The sequence below is a fragment of the Amphibalanus amphitrite genome, unplaced genomic scaffold (assembly GCF_019059575.1).
Source record: "Amphibalanus amphitrite isolate SeventyFive unplaced genomic scaffold, NRLGWU_Aamphi_draft 000586F_arrow, whole genome shotgun sequence".
NCBI classification, from domain to species: domain Eukaryota; kingdom Metazoa; phylum Arthropoda; class Thecostraca; order Balanomorpha; family Balanidae; genus Amphibalanus; species Amphibalanus amphitrite.
In genome coordinates this window covers 328,517-350,124 of record NW_024882080.1, presented here as the reverse complement: position 1 = coordinate 350,124, position 21,608 = coordinate 328,517, and the positions used below count along the sequence as shown (strand labels likewise).

Genomic DNA, 21,608 nt, shown 5'->3' with positions numbered 1-21,608 from the left:
TGAGGTCACTGATACCAGGTCAGGTCACTGAGGGTCACAATATGAATTCAATTCAATTCAATTCATGTATTCACGTTAATTCCGCGCACGCGGCTTTTCACTAACGCATGTCAGCAGATAAAAAGATGGACGGATGAAGTAAACACACACTCATACATGCATAAAACAGTCCAGTCTATCGCTGATCATGCAGTAAATAACGAGTCACTGCCGTCTTTAAACGAGTCCGCCCGTCATACGTTGCGATAAAATCGTTGTACGAGTTGACACCGCTGTGCACCAGCTGTCTGCGGCCTGCCTCTGTTCGAACGCGTGGTAGTCACAAACGACCAGAATGACGAGTGCCGTGACCATGGTCGAGGGTCTCGAGCGTACAAGCGACACTGGTTGGCTGACTAGACACTATCACTCTATGCACGCTACATATCCGATGGTACATGGCCAGATTTGCTGCGCTTAGCCAGTTCAGATCGCGAAGTATGTCGGTCACATGGCTGTACTTTCGGCGACCACTAATAACGCGCGCACAAAAATTGAGTACTTTCTGTATACGGCTGAGCTCAGTGGTGCCGCATGTCCCGTAGATGGCTATGCAATAGCGCACCACGAACACGACAAGTGAGATGACAATCGGTTTGAGCGAGTTGGGCGGCAGCACATGTCTGGCGTGACTGAGTGCGAGTAGTGATCCTGTGCACTTGGACACTACGTGTGTGACATGTTCATGGTATGACAGGTGTTTGTCCATCACAAGTCCCAGGTTTCTGACGGTCGCCGACTCACAAACAGTAGCACCGGCAAACCTAATGCTGATGGGCTGCAGGCCTCTCAGCATCTGGCGCGTACCGAGTACAATCATCTGCGATTTGGATGCATTCACTTTCATGTCATATTCGTGCAAAACCACGTAAACAGGTCAGACAGTGCCTCCTCCATTCTCGAGATCAGAGAAGTCAGATCGTCCTTCCTTCCAGATATCAGCAGCTGAGTGTCATCAGCGTATTGTACTATAGTAACGTCACTCATGTACAAGCACAGATCGTTCGCAAAAATTGAAAACAAGAGACAACTGAGCGAACCGCCTTGGAATACGCCTGTCGTGATCGGTAATGACTGTGAGAGACTAAAAGAGCCGTCGCTGTTCCGCACTTTGACTTGTTGGGAATGCCCCTGGAGATAATGCCGAAACCAGGTTGTGTCGATGTTGTACAAATGTAGCTTGTTGAGTATCTTATCGTGGCTAATGACGTCAAAACGTTTTGAAAGATCGATGAGTACAAGAATTGACACTTCTCCGTTGTCCATGGCCCTATATACTTTGTCCGTGATTACTGTCAGCGCCGTCTCGGTGGAGCGGCCGCGCCGGTAGCCGTGCTGCGCGTCAGTGAACAGCTGGTGCTGGTTGAAATACTCGGTCACCTGACACTGCACCACGTGCTCGACAACTTTCATGACACTGGGCAACATGGAGATGGGCCTGGTGTTTGACGGCTGTGAGCTGTCAGCACCCTTCGGAATGGCAGTGACCAAAGCATGTTTCCAGCTCGCTGGTACTAAGCCGGTTTCCAGTGAACAGTTAATGGTATCTAACAGCAGGTGTCCTAGTCCATGAAAGAATTTTTTGAACATGTTGACACTGACGTCATCAAGCCCTACGAAAGACGAATTTTTCATATCACGGATGAGGCGGTACAAGTATTCGTATGTGATAGACTGCAGTCGGAATGCACACGTGATCACTCGAGGGATCCTGACTGGCAGGGCCGTCTGAGGGACAGGGACACTGGCTACCGTACTGGGGCCCACACCCACATGTTGAGCACGTCCGGCGTGCAAGCCGGTGTGGCCGTAGCGGCTCCTCTACCCGTTCCGATAACAGGTCGCAACATTGTCCACATCTTCGCCGGTCCTGCTTCGCACAGCTGGTCAGCATAGTAATTAGCGTGATCGTGCCTGATAGCAGCACGGCACTGTCTGTTCACCGCTTTATACTCGGCACGGCTGCCGGCCGCCGGGCTGAGTAGGGCGCGGTGCCGCGCTAGCAGTTCCCGAGTGGCGTCCGTGATACGTGGCGCGCTCGGCGGTGGAAGCCGCACGCGCCGGCGGGGCGCCGCACTGTCCAGTAGTGGTGCAAACACCGCGAGAAATGCAGCCCACTTGGTGTCGGGAGAGTCGGCACGGTACACGCCGGACCAGTCACTCATGGAGAGCGTCAAGTTGAATGCCGCGTCATCGATCCGTGACAAGGGCCGACATTCCACGCTGGCGCCGCGGCGGCTGATGGTCCCGACTTGGCGGAGAAAATATGTGATGCATGTATTATGGTCCATTTTATATGCCAAATACGATTATGTGGGTCAGGCAGCCTTTGGGGCCAGTTAAGATTATGTTCTGGTGAAGGTCAGGTGAAGGTCAGTTCAAATTAGGTCAAATTTCAACGTTGATATTTTTGCATAAAACGGGTATCGATTCGATGCAGCTCGTCACGGGGAGTTCAATGGTGGTCTTTGTTTTGCCCTACGTGGTCTAGAATCGCTAAACATTAAGTTCAAAATTTGACGTCATCATTTTTGAACAGTTTTTTTTCGCTATAACTTGAACAAAAAACGAGATATCGATCTGAAGTTTGTATGTATATAGAACAGCGCAGGGACTATCACATATATTCCGGTTTTTTCGAACTCCGGAAATCTTTTGGATTTTTTTTTAGTTTTAAATCATTTTTTTAATTTTGTTTTGGGTCAAAAACCCAAAATTTTGAAAATCCGAGTTAGCAGTTTTGTAGCGCCGCTTTTTGTCTGCATGACCATATAAAAAAAAACTTTGAAATTGCTTGGTAACTGTAGATTTGGTGAGCGTTTCAAGATTGCATGTTTTTTGCTCATTTTCGCCCGAACATGACCTCAGTTTGACCTCAATAACTCCTGACCTTAGGTGACCTAAGACTTGAAATTTCGTGTGAAGGTGTCAAATTGATGCCCGGGAAGGTACTGAAAATTTGGCGGCGCTGCGCGCCGCCGTTTTCTTGCTATTCAGAAAAAAACCACAGGGGGGGGGGGCAAATTGCCCCCCCCAACGGGGCGAGGGTTAAAAACTCGCATTGGGCGGATAGAGTTTCCCAGGTATTGGCTCCAAAACAACGTATTCGGCTCCCGAATACGTCCAAGTGATCCGCCTCGTTCCTTGTTAAGCTCTAATTAGATCAAGTGACTCATAAGGAGCGAAAAAGTGACAAAAAGCATGAATTTCCCTACGGCGGCGGGCTGCCGGGCTGCCAGATGGCGACCGGCTATTCCCACTTTTGACACACCATGATATCAATGTCGACTTTGTGAGAGCATAAGAGTAAAGAGTTAGCCGACTGTTGTGGATGCTAGTTGATGCCTGCGAGTTGCCGCGATGTCCCGGCCGGCGCGGCTTGTCGCAGCCCACTCTGACACCACCTTATTCTTTCCCCTTCGCAGACCAAGAAGTTTGCTGACGTCATCATTCCGCGTGGTGCTGACAATACGGGTGAGTGGACGGCGACGCGGCCCGACCACATTCCGTCCCTATACCTAGGTCATGTTCTTCACAGTTCACAAAAAGGTCGGAGAGGCTGACGTAACTTAACGTTTCCATTGTGGTCAGTTGGAGCTGATAAGTATCATAAATTACTAAAATGCACTTATCTAATAGTTACGCACAGTTAACTGCAACAGCGTACCCTGAAACACCAGAAAACTGAAGCTAAAACACCACCGGACAGCATAAACAACCACGCCGTTAACTCTTCGACCTATTATAGCAGGCGTCGCAGGTGCTGCCACATATACTGCCTTGATGCCGGCGACTCACGAAACGTCACCTGATTCTGCAGTTTTTGAGATATTTACGAGACTTCCCGCTATTAGTCTTATCAAAATCTCGATTAAACAAAACATGATCTAACCTGACCCAGGGGTGGATTATTGTGTTTTTTATTGAGGTTGCACAGCCCTGAAAGGGCGCCCATAGTGGTTCCGAGGGGCGCAATGGTGCGTAAGTGGGCGCCACCAGGGGCGGCCATAAACCTGGCGGGGGGGGGGCAAATTGGCAAAGGGGCCCCTGTAGACCCTTACGGGTGGGGGGGGGGGGCGGTGTGTTAGCTTAAGCCGCGTTCCGCGGGGGGGGGGCGAATATCCCCCCAGAGATTTTTCGTACTAACATGGCGGAAAACTTCTGTAACCAGTATCAGACCCTTGTGTAAAAGGGCCCTGACACTTGCACGATTTTGTGGCACGCATTGGCACGAATCGAATCGTGCCCGTGCGCAAACTAGTCGTGAACTGACGTGAAGTGTGCGTTAACTCGTCGTGACTTCGTGCAATGTTGGGGCAAAAACTTTGAAATGTTCAAAGTTTTGATCACGACAAAATTTCGCGACCAGAGGCCAGTTTTACCAAAAAATTTCAGCCGGCCGCCGAAATAAAATATCCAGCCGAAAAAATAGCCGCCACACAGCCACGAGTTTCACCAACAAAAAATTCCAGCCGACTTCGGCCGGAAATATTTGGGGCCGGCAGTCAGCTGATATTTTAATATCGATAATGGTCAAGGAGATTGATAAATTATTTAAAACATTTTTTAATTAAATATAAGCGTGTTTTTCAATGCAACTATCACATATATTTAGAAATATTATTATTGGAAAACATTATATATATATATTTTTAAGAGTTGTAACCACAAAATAGATCATTATAAACTTGCCAATACAAGACCACTAAATTGTAAACCAATGTCATTTATGATGATGACGATAGGAAGCGTGCGTTTAAGTGGATCTTTTTTTCCTGTCAGCCTATTATATTTCATTTTTACAATACCTTCAACTTGCAATTTACCTTTTTGTCTGCTTTTAGTCGCACCTTGTAGAAAATCATCGTGTCGAACGTGCACGCAATGTATGGACCCCCACTCCCACCTTATATGAGGTGGGGACTATAATAGATGGGACCCGCTCCCGGCGGATCCGGGAGTCGCACCTCTTTCCTAGATGTCAAAGAGTGGGGAAGAAGCGGCAAACATTGTTCCCAGAGGCGCCACCTGAAGCTGGACGGACAGTTCCGCTGCCGAGCGAATGAACTGCGGTGCTGCGAGGCGGCTTCGCGCGCACTGCATTAGCACCTACTTCTAGGACTAAGAGGGCTAAGAACTCGCCAAGGCCTATATAAAGCCTTGTGCCAAGGCGAGTGTCTTACCTTAGGAAGATACCTACCTAGATTAACAGCACCGCGGTCATTGCAGGGCTGAGGGCGGTCGTTCGCCCCAGTTCGGCGCGGTGGAGGTCATGCTGCCCGGCTAGGTGGTTTCAGCCGATATGCAGGCCCCGTTTGCCGGGCCCGGTCGAGACGAAGGAACGCCACACAGCAAACAACATAAGCTCCGGCCTCGCTACACTGGTCCGGCTCGTAACAATACCTGCGCTAGCTTCGTCGACCGTCGTTCGACTGCGCCCAGTACCGCTCAGTGGAGAGTCGAACTCCTCCGCGTGTGCCGAGATCATTCGTTGCGCGCGGACACAATCGTCCGACGGAGACCGCTCTACATGATGATCGCGAGGTGACCACCTTTTCGCCGGCTTCCACGCCCAGCCGAGCCGTCTGGCTACGCCCCAAATGATCGTTCTAAGCCTTTCGACTGGTTTGCAAAACTCGGGTCTAATATCGAAGTATTTGGGAGTTAGGACACGTTAAATCCGTGTTCATGAACAAATATACATTATGCAACTAAAACGCCTTACTTACTTTAACTTTTTTAGGCTGATAACAAGGTAAACACTTATTCATTGTAATATTTCTAAAATGTAAATAAATCATGAGCGATGAGCATAAAAAGGTGAAAAGAACACGGCGTCTCCCGCACCCGGCCGTCCGCCTTGCCCGCCTGCGCCATCAGCCGCTGGAAATGGCTGCGCTGCCGCTCAAACATTAGCGTGACCGCCTGGCCGGCCCGGCTGACGCGCGCCGTCCGACGCACGCAGTGTGTCTTCAACAGCGCCGGGATGTCGTACGACACGACCGCGTCCACGGCGTCCACGTCAATACCGCGCGCCATAGCCTCGAGCACACCAGCGCGGCCATCTCAGCTAGCGCGCGCCGCCGCTGGCCCGCCGGCACTGCCCCAGGGAACTCAGCCTCGCGCGCGCCCAGCACCGACAGCGGTAGCTCTAGCCGGTGCGCCGCCTCCTTCGAGTTGACCAACACGAGCGTGCGCCGCCAGTCGGGCTGTCGGAGCAGGTGGTGCATCAGCAGCGGCTTCAGCGGCTGCGGCGCCACCACGCTGAACGACTCGCTCAGCTCGGCCGGCGTGGTGAACCTGCCGACGAACTGACCGGGCAGTGCGGCGGCGGCCGCCGGGCCGGCCACCAGCAGCCGCGACAAGAACAGCGACAGTCGCTCCAGCTTCTCCGGGTCCCGTGACCCGGGCCAAGAACGACAGCTTCTGCAGCGGCAGGTGGGGCGCGCAGACGGCGGCGGCCGTCAGCCGGCCGGCGATGCAGCCGCTCCACCGCTTTCAGCCAGCCCGTCTCGGCCAGCTCGATCACCCGGTCGGCTTCGTCGATCACCAGGTAGCGCAGGTGCGCCAGCGAGAAGCCCTCGGCGCTGGTAATGTGATCCATCAGCTAGCCGGGAGCGCTCACCACGATCAGCCAGGGAGAGTGGGCCGCGCGGCCCCACCGCCACCAGTTGGTGCCCCCTCGTGCCACTGTGTCTCCACCCAGCAGCCTGACGCAGAGCGGCGTGTCGGCGTCGTACTGGCGGAACACGGCGGGCACCTGAGCGGGCAGCGCCTGTGTGGGTAGCACAGCTAGCGCGCGCACCCGGCGGCCGGCGCACCGCGGCGCCGCGCCTGCACCAGCGGCAGCACGAACGGCAGTGTCTTACCGCGGCCGGCCGGCGCCGAGACGTAGAGGTCGGCTGGTGGCAGCGGCAACTCTGCGGCCGCCAGCAGCTCGGGCAGCACGGTCACCTGCACCAGGAACAACCGTTCGATGCCCTCGGCGGCCAGCCGGGCGCGCAGCTCACGGCAGAGCGCTGGCAGATTGGCCGGCGCCGGCCGCCGGTCGCCAATCGGCTGCGGGTGCGCCAGCCAGTCGGGCAGCGCACGCGGTGCACGGCCCGTCGGCTCGAGCGCTCCACCTCGTCCAGCACGGTGAAGTCGTCAGCGGCGGCGTCTCCGTCCGACTCGGAGGTGTCCTCACTGTCGTTATTGGCGACGGCGGCTGCCGCTGTGCGCTCAGTCAGGTCGGCCATCACAGCAACACTCGCCGATGATTGGCGTCATCGAAACCGTCGGACGACGGTGGATTCACCACCGTTTTTGCAACTTCGGCCCATGATCCTCTTTGTGCAGAAATTTCAGCGCTGAGGTGAACAAGTAACATTTCGGCCGCAATTTGCCTGGTGCCTCCACAATTTTGCAAAACTAAACTCACAATACTAACAGCCAGTTTTAACATGATCCCTGCATGACTCATGCATGCAAGATACACATGCATTCAATATCAGCACAGTGCACACACAACAGTTATGGATTCATTTGCATTTTACAACATTACTATTATTTTCTTTTCCTTCAATATTGGCAGCATGCTGCATGACTTGCTGGGTTCAGTGGCACAATCTTATGACAGCAAGTTTGTTCGGGTTCGCAACCATGCAAACTTTGCATGTTTTGCTTCAAAAACAAGCCTTTATACATTTCTTTCATGCTATTCAATTTCTTTTTTTTTAAGTTATTGTCATTTATCTTGAAAATCTTGCCATTTTAGTCTTAGCAATGTCAATGCACCTTCCCTATTCCGCACAGCTCAAGTAAGTTCCACCCAAAAGTAGTAGTGGTATCAGTAGCTGGCGCCTTGAAATGTCAAATGTAGCTGAATGTGTGAAAACAGTGACATATTTAAAATCTTGAGTCCAATGAGCCTACCCTCTCTGCCTCTCCTTCCAGCATTTCTTCAAGCACCTTCGATTTTCGAAAATGACCTTCCATCATTATTTTCCACTCCGTGCGAGCAATGAACTTGTAAGCTGACCACTAGTTAACCCGCGCCCCAGTGGCGGTCTCAGCCAACTTCGCCCTAGTGGGGGGGGGGGCATATGTTACCACCCACCTCTAACTCAAAAGCTAAGAGGGCTAGAAAGACGCGGTAAAGAGCAGTCGATAGCTCTCAATCCGTACGTTTGAAAGTATTTCAGTCATTTTTCATCTTAGAGCAATATTGGGGTCACCAGAGGTCATCAAAGGTCAAATTTTGCCAATTATCATTATATTTTTCAGAAAACGTGCCGTTATCTCAGGAACTATGGTAGCTAGAAAAACGCTTGGAAGAGCAATCGATAGCTTTGAACTCTTCTTTTGATAAGGTCATTATCAAAATTGACCTAAGGTCAACGGTTTAGCCTCCAGAGGGCAAAAACTCCAAAAATAGCTGTTTTTACGAAAAGTGTTTTTCGACAATAACTTTCGACTGCAAAAAGCTACGACATTTCTATTGCCAGAATCGTGTTCCTCTCGCCGAGACGCGTCGAATGAACTATAATTTGACCTTGAAAGGTCAACTTGAAAATTTGACCCCAGGTCAAGGTCATGACGTGACCGGAAAAGGTCATGTTGCATATCAGTCGATGCGTCTCAACAAGACAAACACAATGAGACCATCCCCAGCGTTCTATCTCTTTCCAATCGCGAGTTATTGGCAAAAAAAAAAACTGTTACTCGAAATGCTGGGCGAACGTCCGACCTGGGACCGATCAGCATCACTGCCAGTAGCCGTATGCTTATCCCACCATCGCCGGACTATGCAGGCAGATGTCCCAACTGATCAGCAATGTCATGCGGTGTCAGTTCGGTCTGGAGGATAACGAATGTCTGGTTCGGCCCCCGAGGCAGAAATTTCTGACTCATTCTGCGAAGCTGTCGTTCGGGTGGACTATCTGTGTGAAACTGGCCGTAGTTCGGAGACCCATGGCCCGAGATCCGTTCAGGACTTCAGTCTTGGGGCCAAGGACCGTGCAATACAGGGGTGCAGCCTGCATGCGCAATTAACCCTCGCCCATGTAGGGGGGGGGGTTGGTGCAACCCCCCCCCCCCTGAGGTTTTCTTAGCTACACGCCGAACCGTTTCAGATAGCCTACTCAAATTTTCAGTACCCTCTGGGGCATCCTTTGCGCAACTTTTGTTTTTTTGTCAAGGTCATGTCAGGTCACGGAGTTATGACGTCATAAAGGGAACAACCTCCGGCCAGATTTACGCTAAATTGGAGATTGCTTCACATTGGTATAAATGCCGACTGACCTGACACACTGATGGATTGTTTTAGAATCACAACTGGCTGATTTGACATTGGCACAATGTCCGTTGACATTTTGAAGGTTACTAAAGGTCAAGGTAAGGTCAGTGACCTCGGTTGACCTGTAATGACTTCTTGCACTTGTATGCCTTTTCGGGGTATTATGATGCCCTGAATTCGAATTTGCTATCCATTTCAGGCATCGTCGGTTGTTTCTTGTAGTTCATTTTGGGTCAGTGACGTCACACGCCTGACGTGACCCAATGCACAAATGACCTTGCAGACTTCCGATGCTCCCAACGCATCATTTTTAGAGTTATGACATCGGAATACACACCAAACGATAGAGAATTGATCAAGGATCACAATAGTGAAGGTTTCAAGTCGATATCTCTTACCGTTTTGCCGCAATCGGCGCGGAAATCTGAAAAAGTTAGATTTTTCCGAAAATTTGACCTTTGACCGGTCATAAGTAGATCAAATATTGACCTATGAGCACAAAATATACCACCAATCGCGAGATCTCGTTGAAAGCAATCCGTTGGTTTTTCCGCTAAGCTCTACGACGCTCCGTTTTCAAACGCCAGGGGGGGTCGCGCACCCCCCCCCCCCCCTGCATGGGCGAAGGTGGCAAAACACCGTTTACGGGCGAGCGTTTTCACCTGGTCAGACCTGATCTGACCTTGACCTCATGCCAAAACCCCCGTTATGCCTTAGATTGGGAACCGGCTAACTGTTGTCATAGGAACAGGACAAAACTTTTGCCGGGCCCTGTATTTGTAACATGGGTCGGGTGAGATCGATTCGGTTACGATAAATTTATTACCAGTAAAACGCCTTATAGGGCGACAAACGGTGCGAGCGAGAGGGTGAGCCTTGCACGTGCGAAATTGTGAGGGGCTACCTCTAACTGACTTGTGCTCGGAACCCTACTAACCGGTCTCTAGCAATGTGCCAAATTAAAGCAAAATCGGGCCAGCCGTTCTCAAGATGTGGAAGCGGCATCCTGCACGTGCGCACGTGCAAAATGGGTCCCAGCTGACATTTGCACGGCACCCTACTAACTGCACTGAAAACACTTTGGAAGAACGTTTAGAACGTACAGTGGTATTTAGACCCCTGTGGGGTAAAATGTTATGCCACCGTTTTTCAGAACCCCCATGGCTCTTCACGTAGACGGCTTTGCATTCTCATCAAAAGAATCCACACGATTCTTCCAAAGACTCTTATGAGGTTTAGGGTTTATAATAAGAGCGTTCTTAGCACCTAGATAAGAACCCCAAAGGGTCTGTGAAGAAGTCCCTGAGGTTTATAGGGAAACCACCCTGTGTTCTGAATATCGGTTGTAGAACCCTTTCAGTTCTATTGCAATACCGCAAAATCCCCGTTCATTCGTTTATTGAACCTCCCATGCATGGCTATCGACCTGCGCCGTCACATCTGCTGCGCAAACACAGTACTTGATACACTTTAAAATGTATTACCTTCCTCTTTACTCTGAGCAATCAGCCTGCAAGTCTCCAGTCAGGAACAACCAGCCCGCAACCAGCCCATGCGATCAGCCCGCAACCAGCCCGCATTCAGCCCATGCGATCAGCCCGCAATCAGCCTGCAGGAACGCTTTCCATTCGGCCGTGTCAGTTGCCTTACACATCCAAGCCAAAGAACTCCAGAGCCAAATATGAACACATTTTTAGCTTTAGCAAGTGGATGTTTTCCCAAACACAGTATGTATAGCGCTATCGCCCATGTCAGCAGCCGGGTGGCGATATCGCATTCTCCCAAATCACATACAGTTTCTCCTTCCACCACCAGCTTCAGGCCAGCGTTTTCGACGATGTCGACGTCTCCGCGCGCCAGGACGCTCTCCTCAGACTCCAGGGCCTCAACCAGAGCGGAGATGGCCTCGTCCCCTGGAATGAAGAGTCGGGCGGATGCGTTATTCAACAGACAGGAAGTAAAGAAACTTAGATTGACTTCAGAAACCATGAGCCTACTCCGAAAATAAAATAATGCACTTGACATATAAAGTGCAGCTAGATAAAATATTGCACTAATCAGCAAGAACATATGTTTATCAAAATCAGCCAAATTTATACCTACCTAAATCAATTGACCCCAAAATGGCAAGCTGATTCTATTCCTGAATTATCTTCATTTGGAAGATTTGTCTAAATACCACATGCATAATTTAAGCTATGGGGCATTTATACAACATATAAATACTTACTGCATTGATTGGTCTTGCATATGAATTGTCTTCATCCAATGCATTCATCCATGCATTTGAAGAGCGTTGTGATATTGCTTATTATTGTCAATCACAAGTAATATAGATAATACACAACACTTGACAAGCCAAAAATTAATCTTATTTCAGTTCTTCAATATTCGATTACTTGCCATTCACCCAATCTTGCACCAGCCGCTCGTCACTGCACAAAGCGTGATCCAACGCGATCGAAAAATGGCGATCGCTTCCGGTGGACGCTAGAACGTGGTACCGCGGGCGTGGTCTTGATGAAAGCCATTACACTGATTAAACCACAACCCCTTCTTCTTAAACCCGATGCTAGTTCGTGCAAAACCTTCAAAGGGTTTATCTTTCGCGCGCTTGGTGTGACGTAATATCACGTGACTAGGGAGAACGAAGAAGAACCGGTGTTGGTCGAGTTGAAGCCCCCTGGGGCCACTAAGACTGCACGCGAAGAAGCAGCACGTGTCTTCGGTCTATGTGAAACACTGTGTGTGTTTTTCATGAACCAGACGTTCTACTTCGCCTCTAAGCCAGTTTACCCTAATACCCAAAAAACCTAAGTGTGGAATATTTTAAGATGCTTTTGCATAACGTTCTTTCAACTTGTTTTCAGTGAACAAGTGAAAGTGAACTTTGTTTGAAGTGAACTGAACTTGTTTTCTTGTTCAGGGACCATGGTCCCTAACCGGCTCCCAAATTTGAGCACAATCGGTCCAGCCGTTCTCAGGATCTGGAATCGACCCGTGCACGTGCGCACGTGTAGCAACACCCCTACTGTGGGACATGGAACTGCATTGCCTAGTGGGTGCCTAGCTACATGCAAAGTTTCAGCGCAATAGGCCCAGTACCTACCGAGATATTGCAATTGTTACGAAACTGACACCTCTCCGTTTTCCTCTTGGCCCGTGCACAAGAGGCCACCCACATGCATCAAAAATAGCATAATACTTGGTGGAAGGAATCAAGTTACCCTACAAAAAATACCGCAAGTAAATCGGCTCAGCGGCTGCTGAGTTATAAGGTTCTCAAAAGCGTTACACGTCGGGTCGGGCCAGGCCGGGCCGCTCATACTGATCTTTTACCGTTATATATAACGGTTTCTTTCCCATATATGCGAAAGAAACCGTTATACCGGGTGGCCCAGAAAAAACGTTCCGAACTTTGGAGGCCTATATATCAAATTCGAGTGCAAATAACGAGACAAAATTTTCAGCAAGTTTGCGTCATTTCTTTGCGCATTGGTATTCTAAATTATAACACTATACCATCATTTTCAAGCTGGCAATCTTGAGTTGAATTAAGCAAGACGTTTTTGCTTTTTTTGTCGATGTCAAACGATAGTGATGATTGGGTTAGACGCCCCATGTTATAAAAAAAAGAATAGAAAAATAGAGCATGTGAATGAAACCAACACGTATGTTCTTATCTTAAATATTTGTGTCTCACTTATGTGCCAAATATTCAAATACTGAGCCAAAATGGTGCTCATGGATGCCATTCGTTTTAACACCAAATCATGATTCGTGGCACGGTGCATGGATTACTGCTGATTACCCTCCTTTCAGTAGATCAAACAGTAAATCGACCGGATAAGGAAAACAAACTAAAACAGACTAGTTCCTGTGCCAGAAGACCACATAACATTTTATGAAAAACAACATTGCCAGCAGATGACAAAAAAAGAAAACTGGTTGAAAAGCTACCTTTTCCCAAGAATGTCCGCCAGGAAAGCATTTGAGCCACAAGATGGTTAGAAAACTGGAAACTTCTTCCGATGCCACTGGCACAGAGCCATCGTGGTTGCCTGATGGAATGTGTCATCCTGAGACCCGAACCATCAATGAGACTAGCTGCCAGTAGCAGCCATGGCTCTAGGCCGTGGTGCCGAGGGGTGAAAGTGACCTGTTCACTCACATTTTTGAGTAACATCGGAGCGAAAAAGTAATTTTTACATGGCATGCTTGAAACACGAACCGTTTAAAAAGTAATTTACCGAACACCATGAAAATCACACCATTTACTGAAAATGTGTGCCGCATTAACTATTCGAAGTTTCAGTGTTGTATCTTTATCACTTTCTGAGAAATATTGATTTAAAGTTGGGAACGTTTTTTCTGGGCCACCCGGTATATAGCGGATATATAGCGGAGTCCTTCCCATATATGGGAAAGACTCCGCTGGCTTCGCTCGCTCCGTAATTAGGTCATTCAATAAGTAATGATCAATTGGGCAGTGTTTCTGTATTACTGACGATAGCACATTCAAACTTTCACATTAAATACTGGCAAAATATGTGACCAAAGTTTCATTAATCTGCGTCACCTGCAGCTATGTTAGGCTCAAAACTCTTTTGTTTTGAGAGAGAGAGAACTCTTCTCTTCTCTTTTGTTTCTCTTTGGTAAACTAAAGAACCAATACAATTTTTTGACATGTTATTGATCATTTTCACATCAATTTTGACTATAGGCTCAAAACTTTTCATTCACCCTACGTACTAGCTCTGGCACTGTAATAAGTAAATGAGGACTTTATTCCACAAGAAATCGTTCGACAAAAACGATTTCTTGTAGAGTTAAGTCCTCATTCACTTATTACCTTAATAAACTCCACATCGTGTCCATAACAGAACCCTGGCACTTGTAGACAAGGATCTGCAAACTCCCAAAAGAACCTTGGCCTCTGACCTCTATAGAGACCATCACAGACCTAAATGGCGGTCCGACGTATGTACATCATGCGCTACCACTACCAGACTTTTTGTGAATAGAAACGTGCCAACCTAGAACGTTATGTTTGTGCCTTGGACTACGGCAGGTATCAAGGTCACATACAGGGTCAGGTCAAGTGCATTGATCGTTGCCCATCTGGGCTGACTTTTTAATTACATATTTTTGGGTTAGTTTTAGGAGCTGAATATTAATTTCCTATTCGTTTGTTCATTAGAATACGTCCTTCGGAGCACCTGCCGCTTGTTGCAAAACTTTCAGCGATGGTATTCACCTACTATAAGAGCGCTACACCCTCTGGTCCAGCGTCGACTGAACGACTCTCCATTGCTTCTCACCTGGCGACGCCTCTGTCAATCAGCATGGCCGGCCTTCCGACGGTGGCGCCGGCTGGCGGCTGCGCAAGGAAAGCCCGGGGCAAAACAGCCAATCGTCGGTGCCGACGTAACCCTTTCTTTCCCGCTCCCTGCTGCCCTCTATCCCCACCGACAGAGAAGTTTATGCCCCTCCTTTTGCACTGCGGGCGGAGCGAGGTGCGCCCACCGGCGTCGCTGGGTGTGTGCGCCGCGGCGGGCGCTGCACGATACAATAAGCCGGCCGCCATCTGGGAGCGTTTGTCAGCTGGCTGTGCGCTGCGGTCGGCGGGACGGCGGGCGCAGCCGACCACGTGACACCACTTTAACTCGCGCCGGGCCGGGGGGCGTGTTTGAACACCCCCCGCCCCTGCAGTTTTCCGCAGATATCTCAAAAACGGCGGCGCCTCCGCGCCGCCGTTTTTAGCACACCTGTTTGTGCATCTTTTCCGCACATGTTGTGAAAATTTCAGACCCAGGTCGCCTTAGGTCAGGTCACCAGGTCACGCCAAGTGACCTCACCTCAGAAAAAATAAGAATGCTCGTCATAGCTACACCGATTGATCGATTGCCTTGAAACTTTTAGCGATTGATAAGGGCAACATTATCTACAAAATGTTTATCTCGGAATTTTGATATCGGTGACCTAAGGTCAGGTCAATTTTACGGCCTCTCCAGTCTCCATTATAAGTCAATGGGAGAAAATTAAAAAGCGTCTGTTTTGCACGAACGCTATTCTAGACACTCTCAAGCATCGAGACGTAGGTAAGATTGACACACTGAACCGGAAAATGGCAACTGTGACCCCTCGGTATGTCCCCGAGGTCATCTCAGGTCACGAACAGAATCTAACAGTTTTTCGCTAATAACTTCTGCCACAGAGGCGTGCTAGAGCGCTGAAAACGCCTTAGATGTGTTCGGCTCGACGTTGCGGATCGACTGATATGCAACATGACCTTTCCCGGTCAGGTCATAAACTTGACCTGAGGTCAAATTTACAAGTTGACCTTTCAATGTCAAATTATAGTTCATTCGACGCGTCTCGACGAGAGGAACACGATGCTGGCAAAAGTAATGTCATGGCTCTCTCGAGTCAAAAGTTATTGCCGAAAAAACGTTTTTCGTAAAAACGGCTATTTTTGGAGTTTTTGCCCTCTGGAGGCTAAACCGTTGGCCTGAGGTCAAATCTGAGAACATAACTCAGAAAGGTCTGTAAAAGGGCTATCGAATGCGCTTTTCCGCGGCGCTATACATGGTGTGTCAAAAGTGGAAATAGCCGGTGCGCCGTCTGGCAACCCGGCAGCCAGCCGCCATAGGAAAATTCATGCTTTTTGTCGCTTTTTCGCTCCCTATGAGTCACTTGATCTAATTAGAGCTTAACTAGGAACGTGGCGGGTCACTTGGACGTATTCGGGAGCCGAATACGGTGTTTTGGAGCCAATACCTGGGAAACCCTACCCGCCCAATGCGAGTTTTTAAGAGTCTGCATGCCCAAATTAACGTTGAGCGAGGCCGTTTTCGGTCGGTTTTCCGCGCCCTTGTGGCGAAATCGCCTTATTTATTCAACCAGGGTGGGCTAATTCGCTTAACTAGGAATGAGGCGTTGAAGAGAATTATTAAAGGAATAGAGCTGTGCAAAAATATTTTTTGTATTGTTAAAACTGTATCCGCCCTCGAACGATAAATATTGTTGACCCATCAGAAACACATCACCTGGAATGCGTTTGGACTTGGCTGGATCTAATATTAGCGAGTATCTGCTAATGCAGGTTCTTGGCTTACATAGTACGCACACAAGCATACATCCTTCCTGCCCTTGGTTATTCCTCACTTGAATGAAAATTTTGCTATAATAACTATTCCAAGCAGTTAACAGGTTTTAGTGCAGTGCCAATTCGGAACCGTTCAGCGCCGCCAGTCTCCCAGGCGGCGCGTAACGGCTGCCGCCGGCCGCCGCGCCGCCGCTCTGGCAGGGTGTTTGACTTCATATCTCTGTTGCTAGAAAAGTTGTGGACCGATTTACTTGATTCTTGCATGAAAAGATCCGCCATTCAATTCTTAGCAGATAACGAAAATTTGACGTCAATTGCACGATCCGCTGCCCATATTGTGGTACTGCCATCTATTGACAAGGCTGGCGAACTAAAGCCGGGCGGCTATTTCCACTTTTGACACACCATGAGCTCTATCGGTTCCCGAGATAGCTGTCGGCAGTTTTCCAAAATGTTACCTTTGGTGACCTCTGCTGACCTGACCTTTGACCTGACCCAAAAAATTACCGAAGTGTTTTCGTCCTTATTTTGGGCGTTCTTTCGATTGCCGCTTACCGCGTGTCGCTACGTGGCTCAGGAGCCGAGTTAGAAGAAGGGGGTGTTCAGACACCCCCCAGCCCGGCGCGGAATTTCAGAGCACCGGCCCGGCGCGGGTTAATGATATGAGCGGGGATGAATCGGCCAACAAAGACGAGCCGCGCAGGGCGCCTGCTGGCTCGGCCGGCTGAAGGATTGGCCGTGCACCAGTTGGCCCAGCCGGCTGCTCACAGCCGTCTGACCGTTTGTCCAGCTGCTCACAGCCGTCTGACCGTTTGTCCAGCTGCTCACAGCCGTCTGACCGTTTGTCCAGCTGCTCACAGCCGTCTGACCGTTTGTCCAGCTGCTCACAGCCGTCTGACCGTTTGTCCAGCTGCTCACAGCCGTCTGACCGTTTGTCCAGCTGCTCACAGCCGTCTGACCGTTTGTCCTGTTGCAGTTGCGATGAGCCTGATCGTGGAGAACATCCGTGACCGACTGGGGTCGGTCTCGCCGGAGCGGGCCGCCGCGGCGCCGGCCGCCAGTCTGCTGTTCGCCACGCCTCACTGAGCGGCGGCGGCCGACGGCACCGCCCTACCACCGAAAACATGTTGGTGCTAGTGACTAGGCAAATCGACGGCAGTACCTTAGTAACTTACAAATAGCATACCATGTGAGCGGGACTGTAGTTCGTTTTTTTTTTCTTCAAAAGGACGCTGGCTCCAAGTTCATTATCGAAGCTCTCACGTGAGTTTTGGCAGCTTCATCGTCTGGCCAAGAGTTTCTTACCGAAAAAAATATTATATTTCAAATCGTGCACGGTAAGTACCCGGAAATTGTGTCTTGAAATATCAACATGCTATGACGTCACTGGTGGCAGCAGGCACCCAATGTCCGTACGATGGGACAAAGTCAGGGGTGGAGAAATAACTATGCCGAGTTGGGGTTGCACGGGCGCAGCAAATCCTCCGCCGCCCTGGCGGTGACCTTGACCTCTGCTGTCTGGTGCGGCTCCAAAGCGAAGCCGGCGCAGCCAGCGTGGAATTGGGAAGACTCGGTCTACCCCAACTCAGCACAATTGTCCACCCCTGGATAAAGTGTCGACAAATTTGGGAGAAGCTTTGTTTTTAACTGTTGCCGAGGCATAGACCCGGAAACAGGGGGGGGGGGGGGGGCAACGGGGGCGCTTGCCCCCCCCCCCCCAACTTGAGAGCCGAGGGGGCGGCGCCCCCTCAACATTGAGGCAGGGATAAAGGATCTTTCCTCCCTTTTCCGGACTTCTTTCCTTCTTGTTTCCTTTATACATCTAAACATCAACACACGGCATTTTCCTTGCCATCTGAATGGTTTCTGCTGATACAGTATCGCTTTGACATCTGCTATTGTCATCCCGCTTTGGTTTGGGCCTGACTGGCCATATGTTTGGCAGGCCAGATTTTATATTACTCAGGGCACTAAAGAGTCGGGTACTCCAAAGTTTTTTCCTAGTATATACTAGAAGTATACTATATCATCTAGAAAAACAGCTAGAATCGGGAGCTCACAACTATATACCAAAATTTATCCCAGGATATGGCTGCGCTCAAGCGCGGCGCAGCTGGCGCTCGTGTTTCAATAAAGGTCCACAACTAAAAATTGACACAAAATGCAGGAGCTTGTATTTTGCATACTGAGCAACTCAGATATATGAAGATCACACCAACACACTCGGTGCACTGTCCTCTACTAGACCTAGAGCCGCAGGAGCGCCTGGTGGCCTTCGTCAGACACACGGCGGACGTTTGTCTTCACTCTTCACCTGTGCCATCAGCCTCTGGCACACTTCCGCGGGAACTTCCTTCAGCTTTTTGACTATTCGTGACTGGAGTTCCTGTTCATTTTCTGCCTGCCAGCCATCCTTGTATACTGATGCCTTCAGCGAAGCCCAGAACTTTTCTATTGGTCGGAGTTGAGGCACTGCAGGTGGGTTCTCGTCTCGTTTAAAGGTAGTGTGCCAGCTTTCTTGGACCATATGGAGTTAATGACCCGGATAAGGAGAACCGGATTTTTAGAACTCATCCATACCTTCAAAACTAATGGAAACGCCTTAAATTCTTCAAATTTTGAGTACCCCAGTGCGAAATTCGCCCCGACGGGTTGTCGGTCGTACCCCAACCACATTTCACACCACTATGAACAAAAAATGCACACACTAAAATCGCTATTACCGATAGGCTCATCCAATCAAGTTTCGATAAACCCGTTCATCATCATCTCCTGCGGTTTCGAACACGCCTGTTAGGTGGCTTCTGATGCTCGTCGAGGTCGGAATTTCCAAATACGCGTGGTGCGTCGGGCCGCGCGCTCTGACTTCGGCCAAGAAAAATGCGTCAGCTGATCATTGTCATTTCTTCCATTTGCGTGTGGTGAAATGGGGTCATAACTTAAGAGACGGCTGTTTCATATCAATTATTTTACATAAAATCATATTTCAAACCATTAATTAATGTTCGACAGCCAAATTAAAGAAACAATACCAATACAGGCTTACAGTTTAAGTTCGACATTGCGTTGTCTACGATTAGACAGCTGAAAACTCATTCCCGTACATTGTAACTCTATAATGACCTTTGCTTATTGTCACATGTGCGCCGCATTCGCGATTGTTGCCGACGCCTGTTTGCAGGTCAGCCCACTACAGTTGTTATACATATCGAAAAACCGATAAACTTTTAGGCAAAAAAGGGACTATTCCAGGCCCATTTTCGATTTTTGCGATATTAGGTAAAAACAGAAGCTTCTTATCCTAGGAAAAATAAAACGGGAAATCATTGGAAGGTGGCACACTACCTTTAACGACCTTTATATGAAGCCTCTCCAGCTCTTCCAGGACGGACTTTTCGTAATGGTATGAGGCCAGATCTGGCCAAAAGATCACGTTTTCTTTAGCATGGTGTTTCTCAACGAAGGCCTTTAACCGAGGAAGGCACTGCTTTCGGTGTGTCTCACCATTCATGGCACTCTTGTATGCCATGAAACTTTGGCTGATCCCAGCCGTGGAAATGACCACCCAAACCATCACCTTCTTTGGGTACTTCTCCTTGCGTTGATATCTGACTTCTGGTGCGGTATTTTCTTTGTTTTCCGTATTACCTCTATTTGCTTGGACTTCCGGGCAATGAAACGGAAAATAACTTTCGTCGTCCATGGCAATGACTGTATTTTCTGATGGCTTCAGGTCACCCTGTAACGAAGTAACTTCCCTGTCCTCTCAATTAGCCTCCTTGCCGACCGCCCAGCTTTAATTCCTAATATGGCAATCCTTTCCTGATTGGCCCCGGGATATGACGTACAGCCCTCGGCAGACTGCGTGGTAGGCATTCTTTTTCCGACAAAACTGATAATAATTCAAAAGCCATATTATCAGTCGGTCAAAACTCACTGCAAATAGATGCATCATGCTCCACTCCTTCGATTGGGCCTATCACTAAACAAAGTACACGCTTTGTGTGGCAACAAAATGTAAAAGTTCGTTTTAGGGGCAAATATAAACTTTTGGGCTTTGTTGCCAAACTGGATGGAAAATGCATACGGTGATGATGCCAATCTAAGCTGCGGAGTATCGCGTTTCTTGCTGTTACGATTTCCGAGTGGCCGATAGCATAGTATTCGCGTTATTCTCGGTTTTGTCGAAAAAAGAATACCTACCACGCAGTCTGCAGAGGGCTGTACATGTGTGACGTGTAACATTGTGTGCCGGCCGAGCCGTGGCCGGGCCGGAGCGGGCAGAGCCCCCGAACATTCGACTGCTGGGCCTTGTCGCTTGCGGCCACACTTTGACTAACCTCCTTTGGCTAAAGTCAATAAAAGCCGAAAGGAACGTCTTCTTTTATAAAACACAACGCGAGAATTCAGGTTTTATTTTTACTATCACGAGCCAAAGGTTACAAATTGGCGCCGTGAGACCCGGATACGTCGGGACTACAAGCTTCTTCTTCAAATTCTTCTTCTTCATTCTTCATCAACATTAACGGTACGTCATCTTCTACTACTACTCGTCAGTCATCAGTCAGTCGGTTTTCTTTCCTATTTTCCGTAAAACTAATTCGATCACATCTCTTTATTGTCTTGTGTTGCAACTTTGCATTTGTTAAATTGTATTTGTTGATTTGTGTGTTGGGTAACCTATAGTGTTTTGACTAACGTGTTTCGTAATGGCTGCCCAGCCTCAATGCCCATCAACCCAGGCCATCTGGCAACATGCTAGATATTATCCGACCGCCACAGTCGGTCACAAATGCAAGGCAGGTACCACGCGGTACATCGTGGTACCCATAGACCAAGGACGGGCGGCCAATTAGCGTGAAATGTGATCAAATCGGACACGTCCAAACGAATTGCAGAACCACCTAAACATGTTGCCCTCGTAATGATTTTAAATTAAAAGGCAAAACAATATGAGCTTGACGTGATGCCGCACGTTCGTGTCAAGAGGCCTCGTTTTCTCTCTGAGTCACTGTCGTCCGATTCAGAAACTCAAACCTCCCCGTCGAAATTTTCTTGTCATGGGCTTGTCATGGGCAGTCAGACGTGGATTCTGATATGGAACAGTCAGCCGGTGAATGTGTGAAAAGTGTGAGTGCTACTAACCCTACTAAAAACATGTTAGCACGTAGTTTGGACATGATG

The 21,608-nt window shown here is 49.0% G+C and overlaps 1 protein-coding gene across 1 annotated transcript in view; it reads left to right on the top strand.

The window, feature by feature from the left end:
• Nucleotides 1–17,628, top strand: part of LOC122394351 (uridine-cytidine kinase 2-A-like) — a 60,223-nt gene extending 42,595 nt beyond the window's left edge. Inside the window, exons 2-3 of the mRNA XM_043391187.1 lie at nt 3,465–3,513; nt 17,401–17,628. Coding sequence (XP_043247122.1) covers nt 3,465–3,513; nt 17,401–17,510 — 159 coding nt within the window. The 3' untranslated portion in view covers nt 17,511–17,628. The remainder of the gene's footprint in view (nt 1–3,464; nt 3,514–17,400) is intronic.
• The last annotated feature ends 3,980 nt before the right edge of the window (nt 17,629–21,608 follow it).